Below are 22,466 nucleotides of genomic sequence, written 5' to 3' on the forward strand. Positions count from 1 at the left end.
CCTCAACTGGTCGGGTCTGATCGCCACGAAAAAGCCGTGTAGAGGGATGCCATTTTCCTCAAAGGCGGTGTCTGTTTAATCTTGACAAAAAGTCTGTAGGTAGTCCGTATTTTACTCATCACTTATTTTTATTAGGACCTCTTAGACCATAGGTGCTGCGAACGTTAGGGGAGATCCATAAACATGTGGACACTTTAGGGGGGTTGGAATCACTTTAAATGAGAGGAAGTCACCAACCACTTATAGGTGGATTAAGTAACGTTTTTTTACTAATATTTCTTATATTTTATATTAAATGTGACATTGTGATATTCGAAAAAAAAAAAAGGTTCGAGATTTATTATAAATTGGATTATATTTTACATACCTAATCGCATATACAATATTCATATACTGGAACCATCTCAGCGATAAGTTACAGATTTACAAAGGTTCATTCTATCTCACTGTTGGACATTTTCGTATAGCTTTAAATCGTTGGACATAAGAGCATTCACCCCTTTTTGTATGCTTTTATTCTTGGGAAGGTACATTTAATACATTCTGCTACACTTCGGGATTATGGATTGTTTACTGTGGTAGGAAGCGCTATTTAATTTTATCATCGAACATGTTATCCGGTGATGCGTACTAGCCGTTCTCTACTGCCATTTGTTTCGACTACCTCAACAAATATTGCCCTAAATGCACAGGATACGCTCGCTTATACTGGGATACTGGTTGTGTTGTGCGCATTTCCACATCATCGGATGTTTCTTACGTTACTAAAAACCCTGTATTTAATACACCTTCGCCTTCCCTCCGCATCTTGTCAAACTGATCAACGATTTACTATCCCTCTCTCAACGTAAATGCAGCAACGGGTAAGAGATTTGAGTAGACTTTTATAGAAAGAGCACGGCAGTAGATTTATTTTTGCGGGTTTCGAACTAAATTTTCGCATCGGTGATATATCTAGCGCTAGTTATACATAAATTTCGTCTACATAAATTAAAATATATTGCCATTGCTGAGAGGGTTAATAAATAATACTAGTTTTCTTCGCTTTTTTTTGTTCTCTTACTTTTGTTACATCACCGTTTCTCCATATAAGTACTATCTAATTTCTTAAAACCAAATATATACAGGATCGTTAACTGTACGTAAAGCGTTATTTGTGGCTGTTGGCAAATCATGAGTTTCCAGGGCAGTCAGGCTAGACTTTAAAAAAATAAGGTATAGATTATGAGTTTAAAATTGTTCACTATTGAAACTGAAATAAATGTACATAAGATAAGTTGGGAATTCATCGGCCGTGAAACAGATTCTGCAATATACACGAAGGAAGATGGTACTATCTATTTGTAATTTGACTAGAGTTGTGATAAGGCCTAAATATATAATATTATGAAATCGCATTTCTCCCAAACTTCCTTCGCATTTAAGTAGATGATAACTGTTAATACAATGAATTTTAAGTAGGAATGGCGATTTTTGTAAATGCTAGAAAATGCCTGCCATGTAACGTAAACTTTTGTTAGTGGATGGAGGTAAGTAACCCTGGCACAAAGTATCGGTACTCTATTGAAAAAATATGATTGAGTACAACATGCTGCACTTTCATAACACGAAAAATATGTTTTTTTATTATCAGGACGCCTACATACAGTTAGAGTGGTTTGTTAGTGGAATCCATACAATGAGATTAAAATAAAATAGACGCAGATAAGCAGTCGTGTGTTTCTATCTAGCTTCAATCTCATTGCAAGATTATTTGGAAATCTAAGAAGCTATCAGAAGTCGGTTACGTATCCAAGGTTGACTGCATAAATTTTCTAGCTGTCCAACGTAATCTTCATCACATATCAACGCGTACAGCACATGTTTTGGGAAATTAAAAAAAAACGCTACCTATAAATATATGCACATCTTTCGGTTTTCTTCAAGTGCGTTTTCCATACGCGTCACATTCTGCAGGATCTAATCTCACATTCTGGCTATCATACATTTTTAAAAGGGTCGGTATAAACTAGATACTAATACAGATAAAAATATACACAATACACCACAGCTAGGGTTTGATCAAATCACAGCAAATCAGCAAACAGTCCGCCGAACCATGCCATCACCAGCGGCAAGAAGAACTGAAGCAACGCTCTTGTTATTGACATTGGGGGCACTCGTGAGCTACCGCTTCCCGTGGTGCTCGAGGTTCCACTACTGCTGCCGCCGACACTGCTCACCAACACGGTGACCGTTTTGTGACTGGTGGAGTCAAATTCAGCACTTCCGCCGCTACTACTGCTGCCGCCACTCTTGCCCTCCGCTCCCGAGCCTGTCGGCGAGTCTGGAACAGTTGGTTCGTCCACCCACGGACCCAACCCGGAGCCGGTATCGTCATCTTCGTCGAAACCGCTTCCGCCTCCGGAACCACTGCCGTCGTAACTGTCCTCTGCAAGAGATAATATGGAATGTTTTAGACCGGTGACAAATCAGTGTGGTGGGCTTGAGATTCTACCTTGATCGGACCATTCGACATCGTGGCCATTGTAGGCATTTCTCAGCTGGCTTATCGCGGTTCGCAACGTGTACAACTGCTGTTGCACGATGGCGCTTTGTCGGGTGTTGGCCGCCCGGTTTGGGAACTCTGGGTTCTTTTCCGTTTCCGATGCGATCACGTGCAGATATCTGTTCAAGAAGAAAAGAAAGGTTATAACACCTGCTAAAGGCTGATGAAGCAGCAGCTGTGGGCAAGCAATTACCTATCGACGGTGTTCCCATTCCAGCAGTTGCCATCGCTGGCGGGAGGTGCTGCCACTTCTTCGTTGTTACACAACATGTACGGCAGGTTGGACCAGAATCGTTTCGAGTCTTTTACTCGCTGGCGAATGTCTTTCACTAGCTTATCGATTGGCTCACGATTGCCATCCTCGTCGTCCGTTTGCTTTCGGTTGTTCTTGCGTCTATTGCTTCGATTGGTGTTGGCGTTGCCGCCGGTCTGGGCCTGGTTTGGCGGGCTGTTGTTGTTGGTGAACTGGATTTCTCCGTTGGAGAATTGGACCGGTTCGTACTTTAGTTCGCGACTAGACGAATCCTGTGCTGATCGTTTCGTTATCTGTTGCTTTTCGTTCTGGACGTGTTCGTCGTCGAGGATGAAAATATCACTGTCATCCTGCGAGGAGCGCTGCGCCGCATTGTCTACGTTGCGTCGGTTTCGCAACAGTTCCGGTTCGATGAGGGGGGCCAAATTGGTTGCCCTCCGTCGGCGACCTAGCGCTGGTTTGCCGCAACCTTGAAACACGCGGTTGGAAATGTCCTGGCCAGTTTCCTGCAAGGTGAAAGTGAAGCAATTAGTATTGCGGATTTTATGTAAGGGAGTTTCAAATCAAACCTGAAAGTTCATGATGGCTTCAGAGATCTTGATGTTGATTGGCTCGACCACCATCACGATGTTGAACGGTCCCAGCAATCGATCGGACACGCGTTCCATCGTCGCCACAAACGAGTCCCATTCGGCATCTAGCTCCAGGTAATTCTGCAGACAACCCTTCATCACGTTTACACAGTACGCCGAGCATGGTTTCTCCAGGAAGCCTGCACAAGTGTTGCATGTGCTCATTTTTGTCAATGCTGCTGTGCATTCAGCTGTTAGCCGTACCTGCAGGCGAAACGAAAAAGGGAAAAATGCAAATAAGATGATGCTTTTTATTTGCTGTTTTAGACAATGAGCTCCTTTCACGTTTATAATATAGTCAGCTTTCGAGAAAAGAACATAATTTAACACGCCCGTGAGAGCAATTACGTGAACTCTAGTTTGCTCGGGCGCGGTAAGGAGCTGTTGTTTGAACTTAAGGAAGCAAACTGTGTTTGTGTGTGCGTGTACTTACGTTAACCATGTTTTTGGCGACATCAGCAGCCGAGTTGAGCGCCTGGGCAAATGTGCGTGTCGCGACAAACGATCGCTTGATCTGCACCGACAGCTTGTCGGGAACATCTCCGAATGGTTTCAACTCCTTCATGTGCTCACTAACGCAACCGAGGTACCTGTGCAAGCAGACGAATGCAAATTAGAAACGATACTCGCGAGAACTCCTCATCGAATGCACTTACTTAGTGTTGAACGTGTACTGCGAGTTTAGTACGGTGAACATCTTTTGGTAGAGCACGTTGAAGAACGAATCCATTGCTTCACCGAGATCCACCTTGCCGTTGGCGTAGTATCGCTCCAGTTCGGTGAATAGATCGGAAAACACGTACGCGTTCTGTTCGTAGATTGTGCCGTACGTCCGCTTGAACATGGCGTGAAATTCAGCCTTTGATTCTGTGAGCAACTGTTTGAAAAAATCTGGAATGAAGAGCAAGAAACATTTCAAGCTTTAGTATTTGTACCACTAACAAATGAATATGTTAAATCAAGTCTCAAAGCAGATTAACGCTGACCGCACATTCACACCGAACAAAAAAAAAGGAACGACTTGCTAACTGGTCTTTGCGCCGCAGCATTCCTTTCGTTGTCGATCGCTGATTTTTAATCATACGCAAAAGTAAACATTTTCTCCTCTGTTTCCTTTCAGTACAAATTTAGATAAACACACAAGATAAGAAAGAGAGAAGGAAACCCTGACGAACCAATATTCACATAATTTGCATGGAATCGATTTGTGAGCCGAACCTCTTCCATTTGATTCTCCGCCCGCTGTTTGTTCGAGATCCAAACACACACTCGCACGCTCTTTCTCGCAGTCTCATAAATTTGTATATATTTCATTTTGATAATTGAAATAATATGCTAATTTCCCTAATATTGACAAACGATGAGCGCACGTAGCAAGTTGATTCCTCAGTCTGTCTGTTGGACTGTTGGACCAGCCGGCAGCAGAACCACAACTTGCCGGGATGTCATCTGCCTCCCCCCTTTCAACCCCCGTCAACCTTTTGCATCTCTCCACAACGTCCATTCGTATGGCCATCCGCGAAGGCATGCGTGCGGGCCGCAGATCTCGCCACAGAAGAAGAACACAGTCTGTCAGACAGATCGCGTGACGATCATCTTAGCGGCGCTCGAGCGGTGTGGTGCCACCGACACCACCGCACCACGATCAGGCCGAATTCCGACATGTAGAGGTATAAGATGAAAGCATCATCTTATTATTCAGCCAAATTAGCATACGAACGACCGGTTCTGAGAGGGGAATGGGGCGGGGGAAATAAGGATCCGTTCCATTCGTTGGTGGGATCGCCATCATCCTGTCGCAGCGTCCAGCGAGACTAATGATGACATCATGCCAAATCTCCTGCCAGTCATGGCTCTGTTACATGAGTTTTGGACTGTCTAAACAATGCATGTTGTTGAAATCTTAATCGAATACTGCTGCTCATATATTAATAATATTTGCAAAGAAAGTCTGTCTCCTTTAGGTCCAATGATATCATCATAAATGATTTGATGACCTCAACTATGCTCGAACTATCCCGATCCATAAGATCTGAACCAACTTAAAAAAAAAATGTTTTCTTCAGAACCGATAGTTCCCGAGACGGTTTCAGCTCAACCAGAACAGCACTAAACGTCTGGTTGCTCCTACACGTTTTTCTTTCCAGAAGACATTTTGGAGGTGCTGAAATCATCGCACCAAAATGGAGACAAAAGCGATATAATTGGGAATTGATTGAAATTTATTCCGAAAAATTTAAATGATTTTCGCAGCCGGTGGTGGATGTTGTGGGTTTGCGACGGCCACTGACCGATCAAAGTTGCGGCGCGGCGAAGAAACGGCGAAGAGAGCGTGTAAATGGTGGCTTATTTGGCTGATTTATCTATGTCTCTGTTTGGCTTTGACTGGTGCCGCTGCTGCTGTTGCGCACTGCGCAGTCGTGAATAGGAAATTTGCGTTTTTTTTGTATCCACGTTCAGAGCGAAAATCGCCAGAATTAGTCATTAATGAGACAAAATTGATACATCATTTTGTAAACAGACAGCAACCAGTATTGTATTCGTGCTCTGGAGAGATTAATTTGTGTGGTTGGCTAATGTCCACGGCGAATCACGCCATTTTTAATTAAAACTGATACGGATCTTTCTGTCTCCCTCAGAACGGTACTAGAATTACTTGATTCAAAGGCGTCAAGTGGATCATCACTGATACGATCAGTGGAAGCGTCAATTGAATGGGGGGAGCGAATCGTAGAAGAGAAAACACGATCCTCTTGAAGGCGGATCGTCTTACAGTGCACTCATTATGATGCGAGATTTGAGAGGTTTTATTGAATGAAAAGTGATTAAAAGTTCACGCCCGAAAAAGTGTATCGAATTGTTATGAAGAAATGTTCGAAAAGTGGATCCATTTCAACAATTTTCAATTTCTATCCTTGTATTTAAATATCTTAGCTCATTTAAGTATGGCAATACAACGCGTAAATCGCTTCATCTTTTGCATGCTAATGAAAACGGCTGCGTTGACCATGCTGATCACGTGGTGCTTCTTCAGATGATGGCCTGACCAGTCTGCATCCGTCCACGTATAGATTCGTGTTAGTGGGGGTGACGTTGCAGAAAATTGTAATGTGTGAAGATGGTGACGGTCGCATATTTATGATTTATGCAACATCCACCAAGCTAATATTTCATAAATGACAAGTGCACTTAATTCTCCGTTAAAAAAACGGCAACTTGGTGCGAGGTACCACCACCATCAGCATTCACACACTTGATAAAAAGGCAACTTTTGATAACCGGATCAGTCGACCAGTGTAACGGGAGCAGGGCACGGAGACAGTCTCGTTGCCGCGTGCATGAAAAGTTGGCAAACCGCCTTCTTCTGTCCCAGGCATTTCGCGTTGGTTGGTCTGGTTTGGTTGCCTGGCCACTTGGCGAAAGCAGCGAAAATTAAATGTGGAATTTATTATCGATACTCGTTGGGGTCGTAAAAATATCCATCTGGCGGCGCGGTGATCCTCCCCAGGTAGATGGGTGGGACGCAACGATGATGTGCACATGTAAATGAAGCTGCATCATCATAAAGATTGGTTGATGTAAAATGGGACAGACATGATTTTGCATGGGTTTAATGACATCTTTTTTCTATCAAACCTAATTAGGCGATTTCTTCAAAAAGGATTTTCACAGTTGAGTCGAAATAAAGTTTGATTAAAACTTGCAAATTTGTTTGAATGAAAATATTTAATCATAGATTTAGCTAGAAGGCACAAAATGTGAAAATTCAAGATTACAGCAAATGTATCTGACCTGAATTAAAATATATTATAGCCATAAAGAGTTACAGTGACTATCTTCCCCTCCAGCAATCTAGTAACAACATCCGTATAAAACTGTAGAGAACAACAAATGATGCCACTTGATATACCTCAACGGTACCCGCGAGTAGACGATGAGTCATGCCCCGCCAGAGATTTGATTCGTCCGCCGAAAATTAACTCGTTAATCTAAACAGTGCACGACCGCGCCAGGCCAAGCCAACCCAAAGGAGGTGAAAGCTCATCCCGTTTCCAGTCGTAAAAAAAGAAGCGTAACTACATTAGTCAGTGTGTGTACGTACATACTGTGCATACCACAGCAGCCAACCAGACAAAAATGCATTAGCTTCAATGTAGGTAGTAAGTGAAATAGTTCTCCACGTGCATTAACAGATTAATCTCTGACCAACGCATATGCATATATGCTAGGCAGGCCACGTCCATTGGGAGAGTATTTTTAGGTATCTTCCTCCAGGTCCGGACTCCAACTCAACACAGGTCACCATGGTAGGAGAGAAAGAGACAGAGTATCATCGTTCATCAAGTTCAACTACTATCTCAGGCAGTTTAAATACAAATAAATTAAATTTAACGATGAAACTTACTTTATAGCTTCCACACATCACTATTTTTATCGTCTCCTCATCTCTCCTCTCTTCACTACTTTTCCTTATTTATGTGATTTTTTCCGACTTGACTTTTTCCCTGGCCAAATATCGGGAGATATGCCGAAAAATGGGTTCTTCCTGTGCGCGCTCGTACCCTTTTCTCCCACGAATAACTCAGCTAAAACAAATTTTTAGTCCGTCCAGCCAGATAGATAGAGTCTGGTCGAGCTGTGCAACCGAACGCCACTATGCAATACCGTTGTGTTTTATGTTTTTCTAGACTTTTTTTTTCGTGGTTTATTATTTGTTTAATAATATGTTGCGTAAATAAAGAGCTCGCCCTATGTACCTCGAGGAGAGGTTAGTGCAGAGATAATGTTGGTATGTGCCAGAGACGCTACACGCTTCTAAATCAATACATGCGGTCGCACCGGGGGTTAAGGGTAAACATACTTTCGTCAACTGAGCCGAGCAGTGGACCGGGGTGGTCTGCTGGGTGGCAAGATTTGATCCACCCGAAAGTGCCCTTAGGAGCTTTGACTTATTGAAAGTGTGCCACCACAGTAATGGCCACCTCGAATCAATTCCAGAGTTTTTTTTAAAGGTCCTATAAGCTATTGTCTTTCATATGTTTATAGGACCTATTAAAAAAAACACTTGAATTGCTAATACATGCCACTCAATAAGATGAACTGTTTGAATGAATGAATGCATTTGAGAATCAATCTGAACAATTCCCTTCGTTGCACGGTAGGCACTTGAATGTTTTAAGAATAAAAAAACAGTCTTCTACTTTAGGAACTTTTCAGAGTAAAACCAACACAGCAATACTTTTCAAACGATAAAAAGACAAAAAATGTGTAATCACCAAAATGCAGCCGGAATCCCGTAGGGCTAGTTTTACGTGGCATGAAGAAGCTCAGTGAGCGGAAGCAAACCGGTATGAGGGCAATTGCTTTACCGAGCCAGCGGCAAATTGGAACCACTTCATAGGTAGATGAAACCAATGAAGCAAAGATTGGTTATTAAGTCTTAACATCGTTCTCTACTCGTTATGCTATGTGAGTTATAAACCTCAAAAATAGCATCCAGTAATTCATGTCAACATAAATTAGGCATTCAACTTCATCAGCTTCCTCCCCGCCGACGAGTTTGTCTGACACGTGATACTTTTTTCATCGCACGCAACTACCTTGCGGGATTGCTCTCTCTACGAGGTGGCTTTTTTTATCGCTCACATTTTCAACGCTTCAAGAGCAAATAAAATAGCACCTCCTACTCCTTCTGGTACGGTGGCGGCGCGGTGCGTTGGGACCGGGGTTGGACCCCGACCAACGATTGTGTCCACCACCGGGGCTTTGAGGTGCCGTCGTCAAAGCCCATTAGGATGGCTCCTAAGCAAAAGTATAATTTTAGACGACATTAACTGTGGCGGACGTTTGTTGGCATGCTAAATTGAGAATCCCATACAGGTCCTCATATTCTTGTCACCTCCGCGCGCCCGATCGTTATCGGTCCCGTGCGCACTCTAGGGCCGTGTCTTGTCCAACATGACACATGACATACAAATGGAGAGAGAGCTCGAGCGAGCGAGTCACCAACGCAGAGTTATACATATTCATCGCGGCGTCGTTGTGCCTGTACTCACCATTGAACTTTTGTGCCCGGCTGCCCAGCACCGCGGACAGCTTCGTGATTGAGTCTTTGGTGTTCCGCTCCAGCAGAGTTTTCGCATGGACCGCCAGCTTGTTCTCGACGGTATGCGTACAGCAGGTGCCTCCGGGCGGCACTTCACAGTATCGCAGTGGTTTATCTGGAAGAGAAGAAAAAGTACGATTAAGAGTTGAATATCTCACTTATGTGTGTCTGTCCACAGAAATTCTTTCTTCCCACCGCACAAAAACTAAAACGTATCTATTCCCTTGGTCTCCAAAAACCATTCCGGCCGGGCAGTGTCCGGCTTCATCCAAAATCCATCAGCAGCGTGTTCAAGCGGAGCGACAACCCGAAAAAGGGAAGGTCGAAATACATAATACATAGGCGTTAAACAGCCACAAATCTTCGTTGGACACGCTTCGTGTGCGGGTTGGCTCTTTCAATGAGCGTTTATTACGATTTATTGTTAAATTCACAGGAAAAACTGCGTTTAGTCAATAATTATCACGCTATGAAACGGCACAAATTTCAACACAGCTGTAATCTCTCCTCCTTCTCCTGTTGCTGCTGCCGTGTAGAGCACTGTGTATAATCTGTGTGAGTGGCCACCACCGGAGGAGGTGCCCTGGCCAAACCTTTGCGATGCTCGAATTCCGCACAGAAGCGTGTACTCATATGTGTAATTGCTTTTGTCGTTGTTGCACTCTTCATAATATGCCGATACGCTGCTGGTGCTAAATACCACGTGCTGTGAGTCAAATTGAAATGTTCCTACTGTTAGTAATCGACTTTGCGCTACAGTTAGTGCTGTAGTTACGCTCAAGTTGTTGCTCAAGTGCAGAATGGTAATGATTTTGCCACCTGGCGCTTCCCAAATGAATTGATGATGGTGTTCAACCCTTTGAGCATTTTTCTTTTACTGTGTTCTCAATAGTTTGGCGAATTGCTTAGCATTTATCAAACAATTAAAAACACGTTATGACGATAATTTACATTGATTACTCATCAATCAATTTTATTCGGCAAAATGTTGCTCAACCACCTCCATATAAAAAAAACTAATACGACCATAACGCAAATACCAACAAATGACAGCTCAGGTCGAATGAAAAACACAGAAAAAAATGATGGCAATATTCATCAGGAAATGGTGACAGATTTTGTGTAAAAAAAAATGATTAATTTTACTCCAGAAAATGATGAATTTTCATCAGTTTTTGATGAATTTTCATCAGGTTCACATTTTTAAACATTTTTTATGTAATACAGAATACAGTAGTTGTTCAGTAACTGGGCGTTGTTTAACCGGGCGCTCGATAACTGGGTCGTAGCCCAGTTGAAAAGCAATTAACAATTAAAGAAATATGAAAAGTAAGCTTGAGTAAATTTGAGTAACTTTTATTTTTTTTTGATCCTTGCACTGTAACTTGGATTTGGCCCGCACTTTTCTCTCGCACTTTTTACATCAAAATTTCTAAAAACTAGGCAACCAGCAGTTGTTTATTTACATTTCCAGTCGCAGTTTCCACCAAACTGGACATTCGCACTTTAAAATTGCTATTGACAGGTGAGCAACATCGGCTCGCTTTGATCATTTTTTGAGAAAATTAAAATTTCCCAAGCCAGTTTGACAAGTCGCAATAGTGCGATCGATAGCAATAATTTAGTGCGAAGTCCAAGTTAGTGAGAATTGCGCAATATTTCATCTGGAAAATATTATGCATCGGTGGTCCCCTCGTTATTTTTTGTTCAGCCCAGTTATCGAGCAGCATTCGGTGACTGGGCTACGTTATCAACCCAGTTACCGAACAACTACTGTATTAAAAAAAGAGGTTATATTCAACCTACCAAATTTTCAACATTCCAAAATTCAACTTTTTTTCCTGTGTAGCTGAGCTGTTGATCTACTTTAATGTTATCGAAAAGTCTAAGCGTCAGGCTAAATTCCTCGAGTACCATTCAAATGGAGTCTATCAATGTACCTTTCAGGACCCTTTGGGATTAGGTATTTTTGTACCACCCTAGTCTAGCTGTGATACGATCTCGATGCCCATCATTTCCGCCCCGATTGCGATGACTAATATCGAAACAATTTAGCCGAAAATGTATACCATCGGCTACAATAAAAATGATTGTGCGCCGAGAAGGATCGACCTCGGCCGGTAGGCTCTCCTCGGGAGCAACAAGCCCAACACCCGAAAGAGAGTGGAAGAATTCAATGAAAAGGTAGACACGGCAAATCAACCGACAAAGCTCTGATAAATGCTGCCTCTGTTGCAGGCTTGCTGGCCTCTCCTTCCTTTGTCGCCTTTCGGCACAACGATATTTTCGGGATATGTGTGAGATCCTTAGCGCACACGATGTGTGAGAAAATCAAGGTAAGAAAAACCCCTGGACCTGAGACTCATCATCCGGGGATCACCCACCGTGTTTCGGGGTTTCGGCGGAATTTTGAAGAGGCTTTCTGGTAAAAATCGAAGAATGTTGCTGCCACCTTTTTTCAAACTGCAAAAGTAACAGAGCTCTCCATATCAACGTGTATAGAGCGCAATTAAAGATCGGCCTAGGCCGCGCGTGAGATTGCTCGTATCTAAAACGCTTCCCGAAAATCCAACAGACATTGAAAGCGACAGACATTAACCAAATGCGTGAGAACCATCCGCGAGAAACCGTCAACAACTGTAAAACGTGGACCATTACAAAACCGGACAATAACGCGCCCAACTAAACGATCCTCACCTCTTGTGTGTATGGTTTGATCGCAAACCATCAGACATCGAGACAGGCAAGTGATCAGTCCACTTTATAGTATCGCTCGTCGATTGCTGCTATCCATTAAAATCTTAATTGAAAATAAAAATCAATTTAAGATCATGATGACGTCTCGTCGTCTCACCCAATAATTGACGGGGCCAGGAAAGTGGAGAAACACAAAGTATAAGCGCTTCGCGGACGTGTCTTGTATTGTGTGTGTGTGTGTGTGTGTGTCTGTGTGGGGCTGGAGGTACGTGCCTCTCTTCACCACCATCATACAGACGCGCGCAAACCGCAGTTTGATCAATTGTGGTCATTATGTCTTCATTAAATTTTGATTGTGTTTTTGTATCACTTTTTATTTATAAGCCGTTAATATACTCATCTGTAGCATACGGTTTCATTTCACCATTTCATCGTGCTTTTTTGCAAATTGCCACAAATTTGCATGATGAGCTGAAATGTTGAACCTTGAAAGCATAAAAGCTTTCCGAGGTATTCTCTCTGGTCCCCTCCCCCTCCCCCTCAAGTGTCCACGTGGTTTATGGATGGTCCCTTAATGAAATTGTTGACAATGATGCTCAATCTGGAGGTTTTTTGTTTGAAAAGGTCCAATAAACCCAATTTACAGTTTTTGCTTTTTGGGTGTTTTTGAAACCGCCTTGAGTCAGGGATATTAAAAAACACTGAAAAAGCAAAAACTGAAAATTTGGAAAAAAAACCCAGAAATATTACTAGATAAACAATTTATGTTGGAAAAGACAACTTGGAAAGATGTATTCTTGAATGTTTAATATTCTATAGTTCACTCCTGTTTTAAAATTAACCAAAATGCTCCACAATTACCAGTAACTGCAACGAAATTATTCTGAAATTTTAAAACATCAAAGATTTCAAAGATTTTTTTTTAAATTTTGGTGCAGAGATGTCAGATTTTCAGTTTTTGCAATATTCCTAATCAAATGATATAACCTGGCAAACAATAATGTTTGCTTTAACTTTGATTCCCAAAAAAATGTCAAAAGCATACCACCAAAATTTTCCCACACAAAAAAAAACCATCAAGACTCGACTCCTTCCGTCTAACTTCTGCATAGCAGCGAGGATCGAAGGGCAAAATCGAAATTCCAACCACTCAATCGGTCGGCCGTTTCTGGTCGTCTAGAACGCGATGGATATGAGTTGCACATTTTTCTACCGGCCAGGCAGTGCCGATCGTGTCTACAGAACCGAACCATTTTCTGGGCATATAATTTGGTGAGTATTTTGTTCAATCTTAATCTGTGCCCCTTCGTTTTAGAGCCGTTTGACCGATCAGTGATAATCACATGTTCGTCGATTTTCCTAGAATCCCTCGGGATCGGGGTAATTATAGCACGGATTGTGGCACTGCTGCTTGATACATTTTAGAATGTTGCCTTTTGAATTGATTGCCCTCATGTTTATTGCTTTCGATTGTAATTAATTTATTTTCTCAAAAGGTGATATTTAATTACAACTTTAATTTTTATTTGACGCACACACATCGTTAAACTCTAAAGACAAAATTTGAGCTCAAGTTCCGGAGAGTATTCCATGTAGAGTGCCATTTTACTTTTGCGCTAATTTACGTTCAAAGCCCTTGCTGTGCCCACTAACTAAATGGCTAAATATTAACTTGGCCGTGCGCAAAGTATGCCGGCTACTTAAAAAATTCCAACCATATTCAACCGCCTCCCGCACAGCCGTCTTAAAAAAAATCAGCATTAAAAATCAGTTAGCCTTTCATTGTTTACGAGTTCTGTGTTTTGCCAAGAGAGAGAGAGAGAGAGAAAAAAAGAGGGAACGAGGAAAGTGCGATCAAAGAAAGGTGAAAACAAAATAACTTTATTCAATTTTAAACGTTTCTTTCCTCTCAATAAAACAACAAAATTATGAAGTAAAGCGGAAGCAATAATTAAGAACTTTTTCCGCAGGGTTATTAGAATTTAAATTACTCGACAGATTTTTCGGCACCCGGCTTAAAAAGGGGGAAAGAGAAAGAGGGAAAAATAGAAAGAAAAAAGGAAAGCGCATACGCGCGTATGGAAAGAGTGCTAGCGAATATCGTCGGTGGGAAAAGCGTACAGCAAAGATGATGATTGACCGTGGCCAATTAGGTAATTTTTGTTTGGTTTGTACGCCGCCAGCGCAGAGCTGCCTTTCGAAAGCATAACTAGAAGCAAACTTAGACATCATCTTCGGCAGCTTTGCCATATTCCAGAGGCAGAACCCGTTATGAATTTGGTACATCGCGATGCCTTTCTCATGGCGTTATGGCAAAAATGATCTCGAGCAAATTACGGCACGTTTCAAAAACAAGTGTGTGAAACTGGCTGAATTTCGTACTGTTTGACTGTGGACCCCAAAATTTATGAACCTGAACTTTATGAACATCGAATTTAAACAAGTTATCAACCTAAATTTAGGCAACTTAAAAGATAAGTTCAACAGCCGGGCGTCTCCATGCTAACTAGAATGAAAAAAAAAACGTTGTGATGGAGTCACATGGTGAGTTTTGATATTCAGCTAAACGAAAAGTTCAGTGAGGATTTTTCAAAATGGCCTCTACCTAGGAAACGTTATTTGACAATTTGCTACTACTCAATTTGAGTGAATAATGTAGTCCAATGCAAAAGATTCTTAGTAACTAGTAACTTAATACTTTAAAGGTGTTAAAGGTAAGGCAAGTTAAAATCCGCGGCCAGATACTCTTCAAGTGTATTATAGTCCTAAGGATCTGGATCAAACCGACGACATCAAACCCTTTTTGCAATTTGTTATTCACACAATACGAGTGCAGAAATTATTTCATAAATTAGCCCTATCGATGTCTATTTTCATCCAAAAGTCTAATTGTTTTCTTTTTATACCAAAATTGTGCATGACATAGTGCTTCTGATAGAAATATGCGCCACCAATTTCGTATGCTAATAACGAAAAAAGAAGCAAAAACCTTTGCCTTTTATCCTACATTCTTTGTCTGATCCACTGTTCAAACATTTATAAAAACCACTATCTGCTTTAATGTTGTTGCTTGTAATCGCCCATTTTTTGCTTCTCTTCATCCGATTTTTTACAGTCGTCCGTTTGTTGCCTCCCTCATCATGGCAGAGGAGATACCGGTTATAAGATTCAGTATCTCAAAAAAAAAAGAACCATGGGAATAAAAATTCAATACTAATACAAACAAAGCGGTGAGGAATTTCGATTCAGTTTTTTTTCCTCTCTCTCGGCTCGCAGCCCAGCGCACAATCCATTCATTATTTTCCTGGAGTTATTTCTCTCAGGGGCCAGCAGCCAGATCATGGTTTGGCCCGATTCACCCAGGTCCACACACGACCGAACGTGTACGACCGTGTGGTGTGGGGTTTGTGGACGGAGAACGGAGAAAATGGACTTGAACTCGTCCAAACAGGACAGGGCCCAGGTAAGATGCCCGGGAAGAAATAAATTTAAGCAAACTACATTTATAAACGCATTCGCACACACCGCAAAACGGTTGGCTATTGAACCTCTGGCCCGGCCCGTAATAACTCCGCGGCCGCGGTCGACCCACACTTAATTTTAATTTTTGTTTGATCACCAACCACTTCAATCAGATGTCGAACGTGATGATGATGATGGTGGTGGGCAAGTTGTGGTTTGTGTTTGCATTTGGGAGATATGTGAGATTCGAACTGATAAATTCCACATTAAAAGTTACATGATATAATTCATATTTTCGACAGTATAACAAACATTTTCATGGCTGCACTGATTGTTAATAAGGTTGATGTTAATTTTTGAATTGTTTGCTAGAATTTCTAGTTTTTATTAAAGGAGTAAGAAATTATCAATGCATTTTAAAAACTGAAGAACACTAAATGATAAGACGCCATGCGTCTCCATCAAATTACACTGTATGGTTGTACTGTTCAAAAGAGACGCAAAATGTTATTTAAGTTTCAAAAATCAAGAGCATCAAGCCAAAACATTGGGAAATTTAAAATTTTTAGAAAAAAAATTGGATCAACAGATCGAATTCTAAATGGTAAGTCATGTTTCCAACACGTCCTAAATGTTTGAATTTCCCGCCCCTCTACTTTATCGCCAATTCACACTGCTTCTGCATGCCGATGAAGGAAAACAGCAACATTGTATTTACTGTAAAACGCTGTGACTTTGGACATTATTTTAAAAGTTTTCTCAACGTAAGACAAACAAAACTTTTGTAAGATCAAATTGAAACATGATTAACTGAAAAAATATTAAGATAACACATGTTCAAATTTACTTCCCCAAACGGTAACAAAATTGGCTAACTGAAGGCGCTTCATCTTACGCCACAAAGTGGTTTTTTCACGGTATGCATTTTTTTGCTGCTGTTGTTACTGTCCCGGTCGGATGGTTCCACCAAAAACTGCCAAAACTTTCAAATTAAGTTTTAAATTTTCGCAAAATGCTAATCAAGTGGCTATGCAATCAAAAATTAATCGCCACCGTGCATCTTCCGCCTCTTTCTGGTCGTCTTTGTTTTCTCTCCGCCCGAAAGTTCGCCGGCTGATACCAAACGCGGCGAAAAAAAAAACATGCCAGGACTTGAAAAATTGTGCTTTAAATTCATAATTCCAATCAGCCGGTGGAGAGGTTATAAAAATATGGGTTAAGTTATGTAGTTACGGCCGTAATTGAGGTGTAATTAACTTTTCTCGTGTTTTATTTTTCCTTACTTCAACGGTGATTGATGTTGTCGTGGTGGGTACAGCATAAGGCAAAGGGAAAAGGATGTTTAAGTAAGAAAAAAAACACATAGAATAACAGGAACGTGTTGAGGCTGACGAACCTGTGTGGAACAAAGGAAAGAGGACCTCAAAAAGGACAGAATAAGTATTTCCGTCAAAAGATAAGTTATGATAGCAGCGGCTGGTGTAAAAATTGACACACACGATTCACTCGCCCAAGTAGTTATAAGGCAGAGAGGGGAGCTGCAGGTTTGTTAACAGCTGGAGGAGAAAACGATACAAGTGGTCACTGAACCGTTGGCGCCACATGCCGGCGATCCGGCATAGCAGGAGAGGTATTCCTTGAATTGAGGTTATTTTTTGAGAAAAATCGTTTAAGATGTGTATTTTTTAAGCTTGTAGTTTCAGAATATACCTGCCACGCGATACATTTTGAGTCGTAATGTAAATAGCACGTACCTTACGCATGGTGTCAGGAAAACATGGGACGATGTGCTTGTTCGTTTTTTTAAGGCAAAATGCATCGCGTGGTATAGGTATATTCTAAAAAACTGCAGGTTTAAAAATCGTTATCTCAAGAGATTTTTTTCGCCCAACATTCAAAAAAATTGCCTGGGAACACGATGGTGGAGTTTATTTTAAAAATTAAATCGCATGTATATTGAGAAAATTGCATGTAAAGTTTTCAATTGCGCAAAATGCAGCAAAGTTTGATTTCTAATCAAACGCTATTCAATTAAGCGTCCAATTTCCTTTAAAAATAACTGCCAAGTTTTGCTCTATCATTTTTTGTTTCTGAGATATGGCCATTTAAAAAAGAGGTTTTTTTTTGAAAAAAACTAAGAATATCGCAAAACTTTGGGGCGGTGCCAAAAACTAGTTGGTGGTCCAATTTGGTTCAAAACTGGGATGATTCTTACATATTTTGATAGTATCAATAGCTCCATAGTAAGTGGTCCTTAAACGCAAATAAATAAAATAAATAAAATCAATAGCTCCAAATTTGAACTTGATCAAAAAAAAGTCGATTTCGAATTTGTACTTTTTTTATGTACAGTTGAGGCGCAAATAAATGATTAATTTTGTCAAATGCTGAAGAAAGCTTTTTTTAACATGAATTAACATATTCACAGTTACTCAGATGAAATTCTTCCATGTTCAGATCTAACGTCCACGCTAAGCGACGTGTGCACACACAAACGCAAACCAGCAGAAACCAAACGAACAGATAAAAATTCAAATAAAATCTAATTAAGATAGCGAGCACACTTGTGCCCTGCCAGATTCGTCTTCTTTGATGTAAACTTTATTAAATTATAAAATTATGCAAAATGCGATACTCACTTTATTGGAGAGTTCGAAGCATTCGTTTGAGCGAATATTTTTTTCGTTCCTCATCTCAAATGTTCATAAGCTGGGAGAATGGTCTTGTTTCGTTTTGTGCTTTTATTTTTTGTTCATTCCACTTTTGCATCCACTTGCCAGGAATGCCAGAAAAATGCAAATAAACTACCGCGCGAGAAACCTGCTCCACAGGTTGCCGGTTATCTCGGGATACCGGACCAATGCAGATGACGACAAAGCGGGTGGGATTAATTTGGTGTGGTAAACTCTCCAAAGAGTGAGGATTACTGAAGCACGCGTGTGGGTAAAGGATTTAATATTGTTTTTACAGAGTATACCTGCATAACTTGACACCACTGCACTGTATGGATCGTTGACGCAGATGATAAATCCCGAGATTGCCGTGAACGCTTTTCTCATGAGTTAATTTTCAGAAAGTTCTCCTGTAAGAATAAATTGTCGATATCAAGAATCAAACCTAAGACCTTCGTCATACCGATTCCCCGCCTATCAAATAACGCGGTTCGTTGAATATGAGATGATCATTTGGTGATATTAGCCACTCAATGGGATGAACATTTTCAATGTATTAATATACACAATTTCGTGATTGTTCACGCGTCTATTCTACCATTTGATTTTAGTATAGTTATCTTCTCGGCTCTTGGTGTAAGAAGGCTAGCTCTATCATATAAAGTGAATTGTATGTAATTACACAACTAAAATCGTGTCAACTGTAGTTTAATGTTTTACATTTATCATCAGTAATTTAAAGGCAAAAAATGACAAACTCGTTCACGAGGGGGGAGGGGGAGTTTAAGATTTCAAAAAAGTGTCCCCGTGGTTTATGGGTGAGTCGATACATTAGGGTGAGAACGTTTTTCAAAAAATTCTCCGATCAAGTTTTAGTATGGTTCCCCTTGTAGGACATGCCCGTAGGGGTTCTCATGCCAAATATCAGCGCATTTGGTTGTAAACTCGAGCGCATCAGGGTTAAAGTATACATGGGAATTACAATGGAAAATTTGGACTTTTCTTTCAAACGCTCCTACAGGTCTGGGGAAATCATGCGCCAACTTCTGGTTTGGTTAGGCTTAAGGGGAATGGTCTGTTGAACACATTTCCCGAAGAAAGTATATAGATTCGTTGTACCTAAAGCTGGCGCATCGGCAAAAATTCCGATGTCTCCGGAATCAACGAGTTTCCCTCAAAAAGCTTCAAATTTTTCTTTGCATGCTATGAAAGCTTGATGAACACCGCCTGAGATATGGCGTCGCGGTGTTCATCAAGCTTTCATAGCATGCTAAAAAAAATGTGATGCTTTAGAGGGAAACCCGTTAATTCCAGAGACATGGGAGTTTTTGCCGATGCGCTAGCTCTAGGTACAACGAATACATATGCATTCTTCGGGAAAAGTGTTCTCCAGACCTTTCCCCTTAGGCCTGACCATACCAGAAGCGTGATTTCCCTAGACCTGTAGGAGCGTTTGAACAAAAAGTCCAAATTTTCCATTGTAATTCCCATGCAAACTTAAACCCTGATGCGCGTAGCCAGTTTGATATTTGGCATGAGAGCTCCAATGGGCATGCCCTACAAGGGGAACCATACTAAATCTTGATCGGAGAACTTTTTGAAAAACGTACCCACCCTAATATACATACGTAAAGCTGGGTTAAATTGCAATGTTGTTTATTTGAATGATTTATTAGCTATTCCTCAGTAAAATAGGAAAAAAACAAGTAATAAAGGCGATTTACGCTTCATGAATAAAATGTTCCAAATCCCAATTGCTGCTCGAGAGGTGATGACACAACACCGTCCGGATGTACGCCAAGGTGCCACCGGAAACAGACGGTTCCTTTCCGTAACCTTTCTCCTCCCGCATAATTGCTACAAGTATGCCAGCAGACAGCTGTTTTACTTCGCATGCATCTGCACTTGGTGTTTGTTCAAGGACCCCGGAAGTGGACCAGACACCTCACAGCAGCAGCAGCAGCAGCAACAATTTTGTCGTTTGGTTTCGTTCGATACGGATGAACTTTGTAACGATGAGATGGAAACATAATACCCTCATGAACGGTGATTATCTGATCGGCCACACCCGTTAGCAGCATGGGCTGCTCTATTCATCAGATTTGCTCTGCAAATCCGATCCAAAACGCACTTAATCCGATTTTCGTATCAATATACCGGGATAAGCCGACTTTGGGAGGGTGCAGATTTGGAGAACAAAAATTAAACACTTGGTTTGACAGAGAATACATTTTTTTTCTCTTGAAAGAAATGAAACCTAATAAAATACCGTCCTCTTTTTTGGCTCAGTTGCCATCAGCAGACACCACTGGACCAGATTTCACAAAGGTATGTCGAAAGGCATCGCTTTATTACACACGTTATCCTTCGTTTTCTCATGGAGGCGATGTGCGGAGTTCGAGTGACCGGAATGGAATGTACATCTCCTCCTGCACGCGTTGCCCCGGCACCCGACACTGTGGGCCGGTCTCGGCGACGAGCAAGTCTGGACTTGGACTGGCCTGGCCAGCAGTGAGAGAGTCGATGGGTGGAAGAGAAGCGAAAAAGGTTGGAATGCACTGTTGTTGGGCCTGAGAACGACGAGGACCAAGAAAATCAAGTTGAAAGCTTTGTGAAAAAAGACTTCTCAGGATGGTAAGAAGATTGCAAGACTGAAAAATGCGTATAATGAGAGAAAGGGATGCTTTGGGAAATGTCCGCATGGGTTTAATTCTTGGGAAATCAAGTGCCAGATTGTAAACATTGTGGTGCACCAGTCCTGTGCCGATTTGGGAGCAGTAATAAACTTTTACCACATGTACATTTCTCGTGAAGCAAACCAAAATGAACTGCATGTGCAACGATGACCTTATGGTTAAAGTGATTGACACATGCTGCTTAATTATTACAAATATCATGTAGAAGCCGGACTTGTTGCAGCATAAAGTGAGAAATTTACTCTAAATTCAGGTAAAATTACACCCGTCAAGTAGGAAGAATTCAAACATTCGAGTAACCGCCAATTGAGGCATCACATTGCCGCACCAGCAGCATATGTTTGCGTCCGGTCTGGTGAGGATGCGCACCAGTTTCTCATCCAACAAAACAACATGTAAACTTCAACTGTCTTCGGAACTGCCGAGAAATGAAAATTGTTTCGCTGATTCCGCCGAGAAAATGACTCATTCAAATTAAACACCGGCTACAACACACAACCCCGAGAAACGATCTGGCTGTTTGCATTAGAATTAATTTCAAATGTTCTACGCGTTGAAAATTGCGGAACGTATCAATGATTAGCTTCTCGATTCACTTTATTTTCAACCGTTCTCTTTCCCGTGCCGCGCGCGATTTCTTCTACAGCTGCTGCTGCGGCTGTCGGACGGCCTCTTTTCAAAACCCGGACCGCGCCCCGGCCAACAACGAAACGTCCTGCCGGGGTCTGGTTACTATACGGCGTGTTAGAGATCAACGCCGGGGAGAGTCTCGCGGGAGAGTGATGAGATAATAATCGAACCAGTTTCAAACCGAGATTCAATTATCATTGCTTTTCAAGGTTGTAAACGGAACACAAACTGACAGGGAGTATAATTACTTAATTTGATTGATGTTTTATTTACAGTTGACGAACGGACATTCCAGCCGAGAACAGCTTCATTGAATATGCAAAAATAATGTTAATATTTAAACTGCCCTTTGAATGAAGATCGATTGTTCCGAGCCTTCAGCTTATTGTACACAGAAAAAGAAAGTTTTAAACATTTTGGAAGTCGAATTCACGATCATGAGTCATTAAAGTTGTAGCATTAGAGGACTGAGCCACGTAGCCCAGTGGTAACGCTTCCGCCTCGTAAGCTGTAGAACGAGGTTCAAATCCCGGCTCGGACCAACACAACTGGTGATCTTTTCCCTTCTGGATTCAATTGCTGTGTAAAGGGATTGTAGTGTTGTATCGTCACAAACTGTACCTTATCAAGACACGTTAGGAAGACAACCAAAGGAATGTTAACATTAACCTTAACATGTTAACATTAGGTTGATTAATAAACTGTCACTGAATCTGCTTTGTAAATGCCGGCCCGATACTCTTCACGGGTGTTCCCCTCAGGAACAGGGA

General features: G+C 41.4%; 1 protein-coding gene across 1 annotated transcript in view; it reads right to left on the reverse strand.

Moving 5' to 3' along the window:
- Nucleotides 1-336: 336 nt before the first annotated feature.
- LOC6038966 (glypican-6) overlaps nt 337-22,466 on the reverse strand; it is a 36,234-nt gene continuing 14,104 nt past the window's right edge. The window contains exons 3-9 of the mRNA XM_001848603.2: nt 9,490-9,654; nt 4,090-4,324; nt 3,867-4,023; nt 3,371-3,637; nt 2,742-3,307; nt 2,498-2,667; nt 337-2,431 (exon numbers count right to left, since the gene is read on the reverse strand). Coding sequence (XP_001848655.2) covers nt 2,067-2,431; nt 2,498-2,667; nt 2,742-3,307; nt 3,371-3,637; nt 3,867-4,023; nt 4,090-4,324; nt 9,490-9,654 — 1,925 coding nt within the window. The 3' untranslated portion in view covers nt 337-2,066. The remainder of the gene's footprint in view (nt 2,432-2,497; nt 2,668-2,741; nt 3,308-3,370; nt 3,638-3,866; nt 4,024-4,089; nt 4,325-9,489; nt 9,655-22,466) is intronic.

This window comes from Culex quinquefasciatus, chromosome 3 (genome assembly GCF_015732765.1).
Source record: "Culex quinquefasciatus strain JHB chromosome 3, VPISU_Cqui_1.0_pri_paternal, whole genome shotgun sequence".
In the NCBI taxonomy this organism is placed as follows: Eukaryota; Metazoa; Arthropoda; class Insecta; order Diptera; family Culicidae; genus Culex; species Culex quinquefasciatus.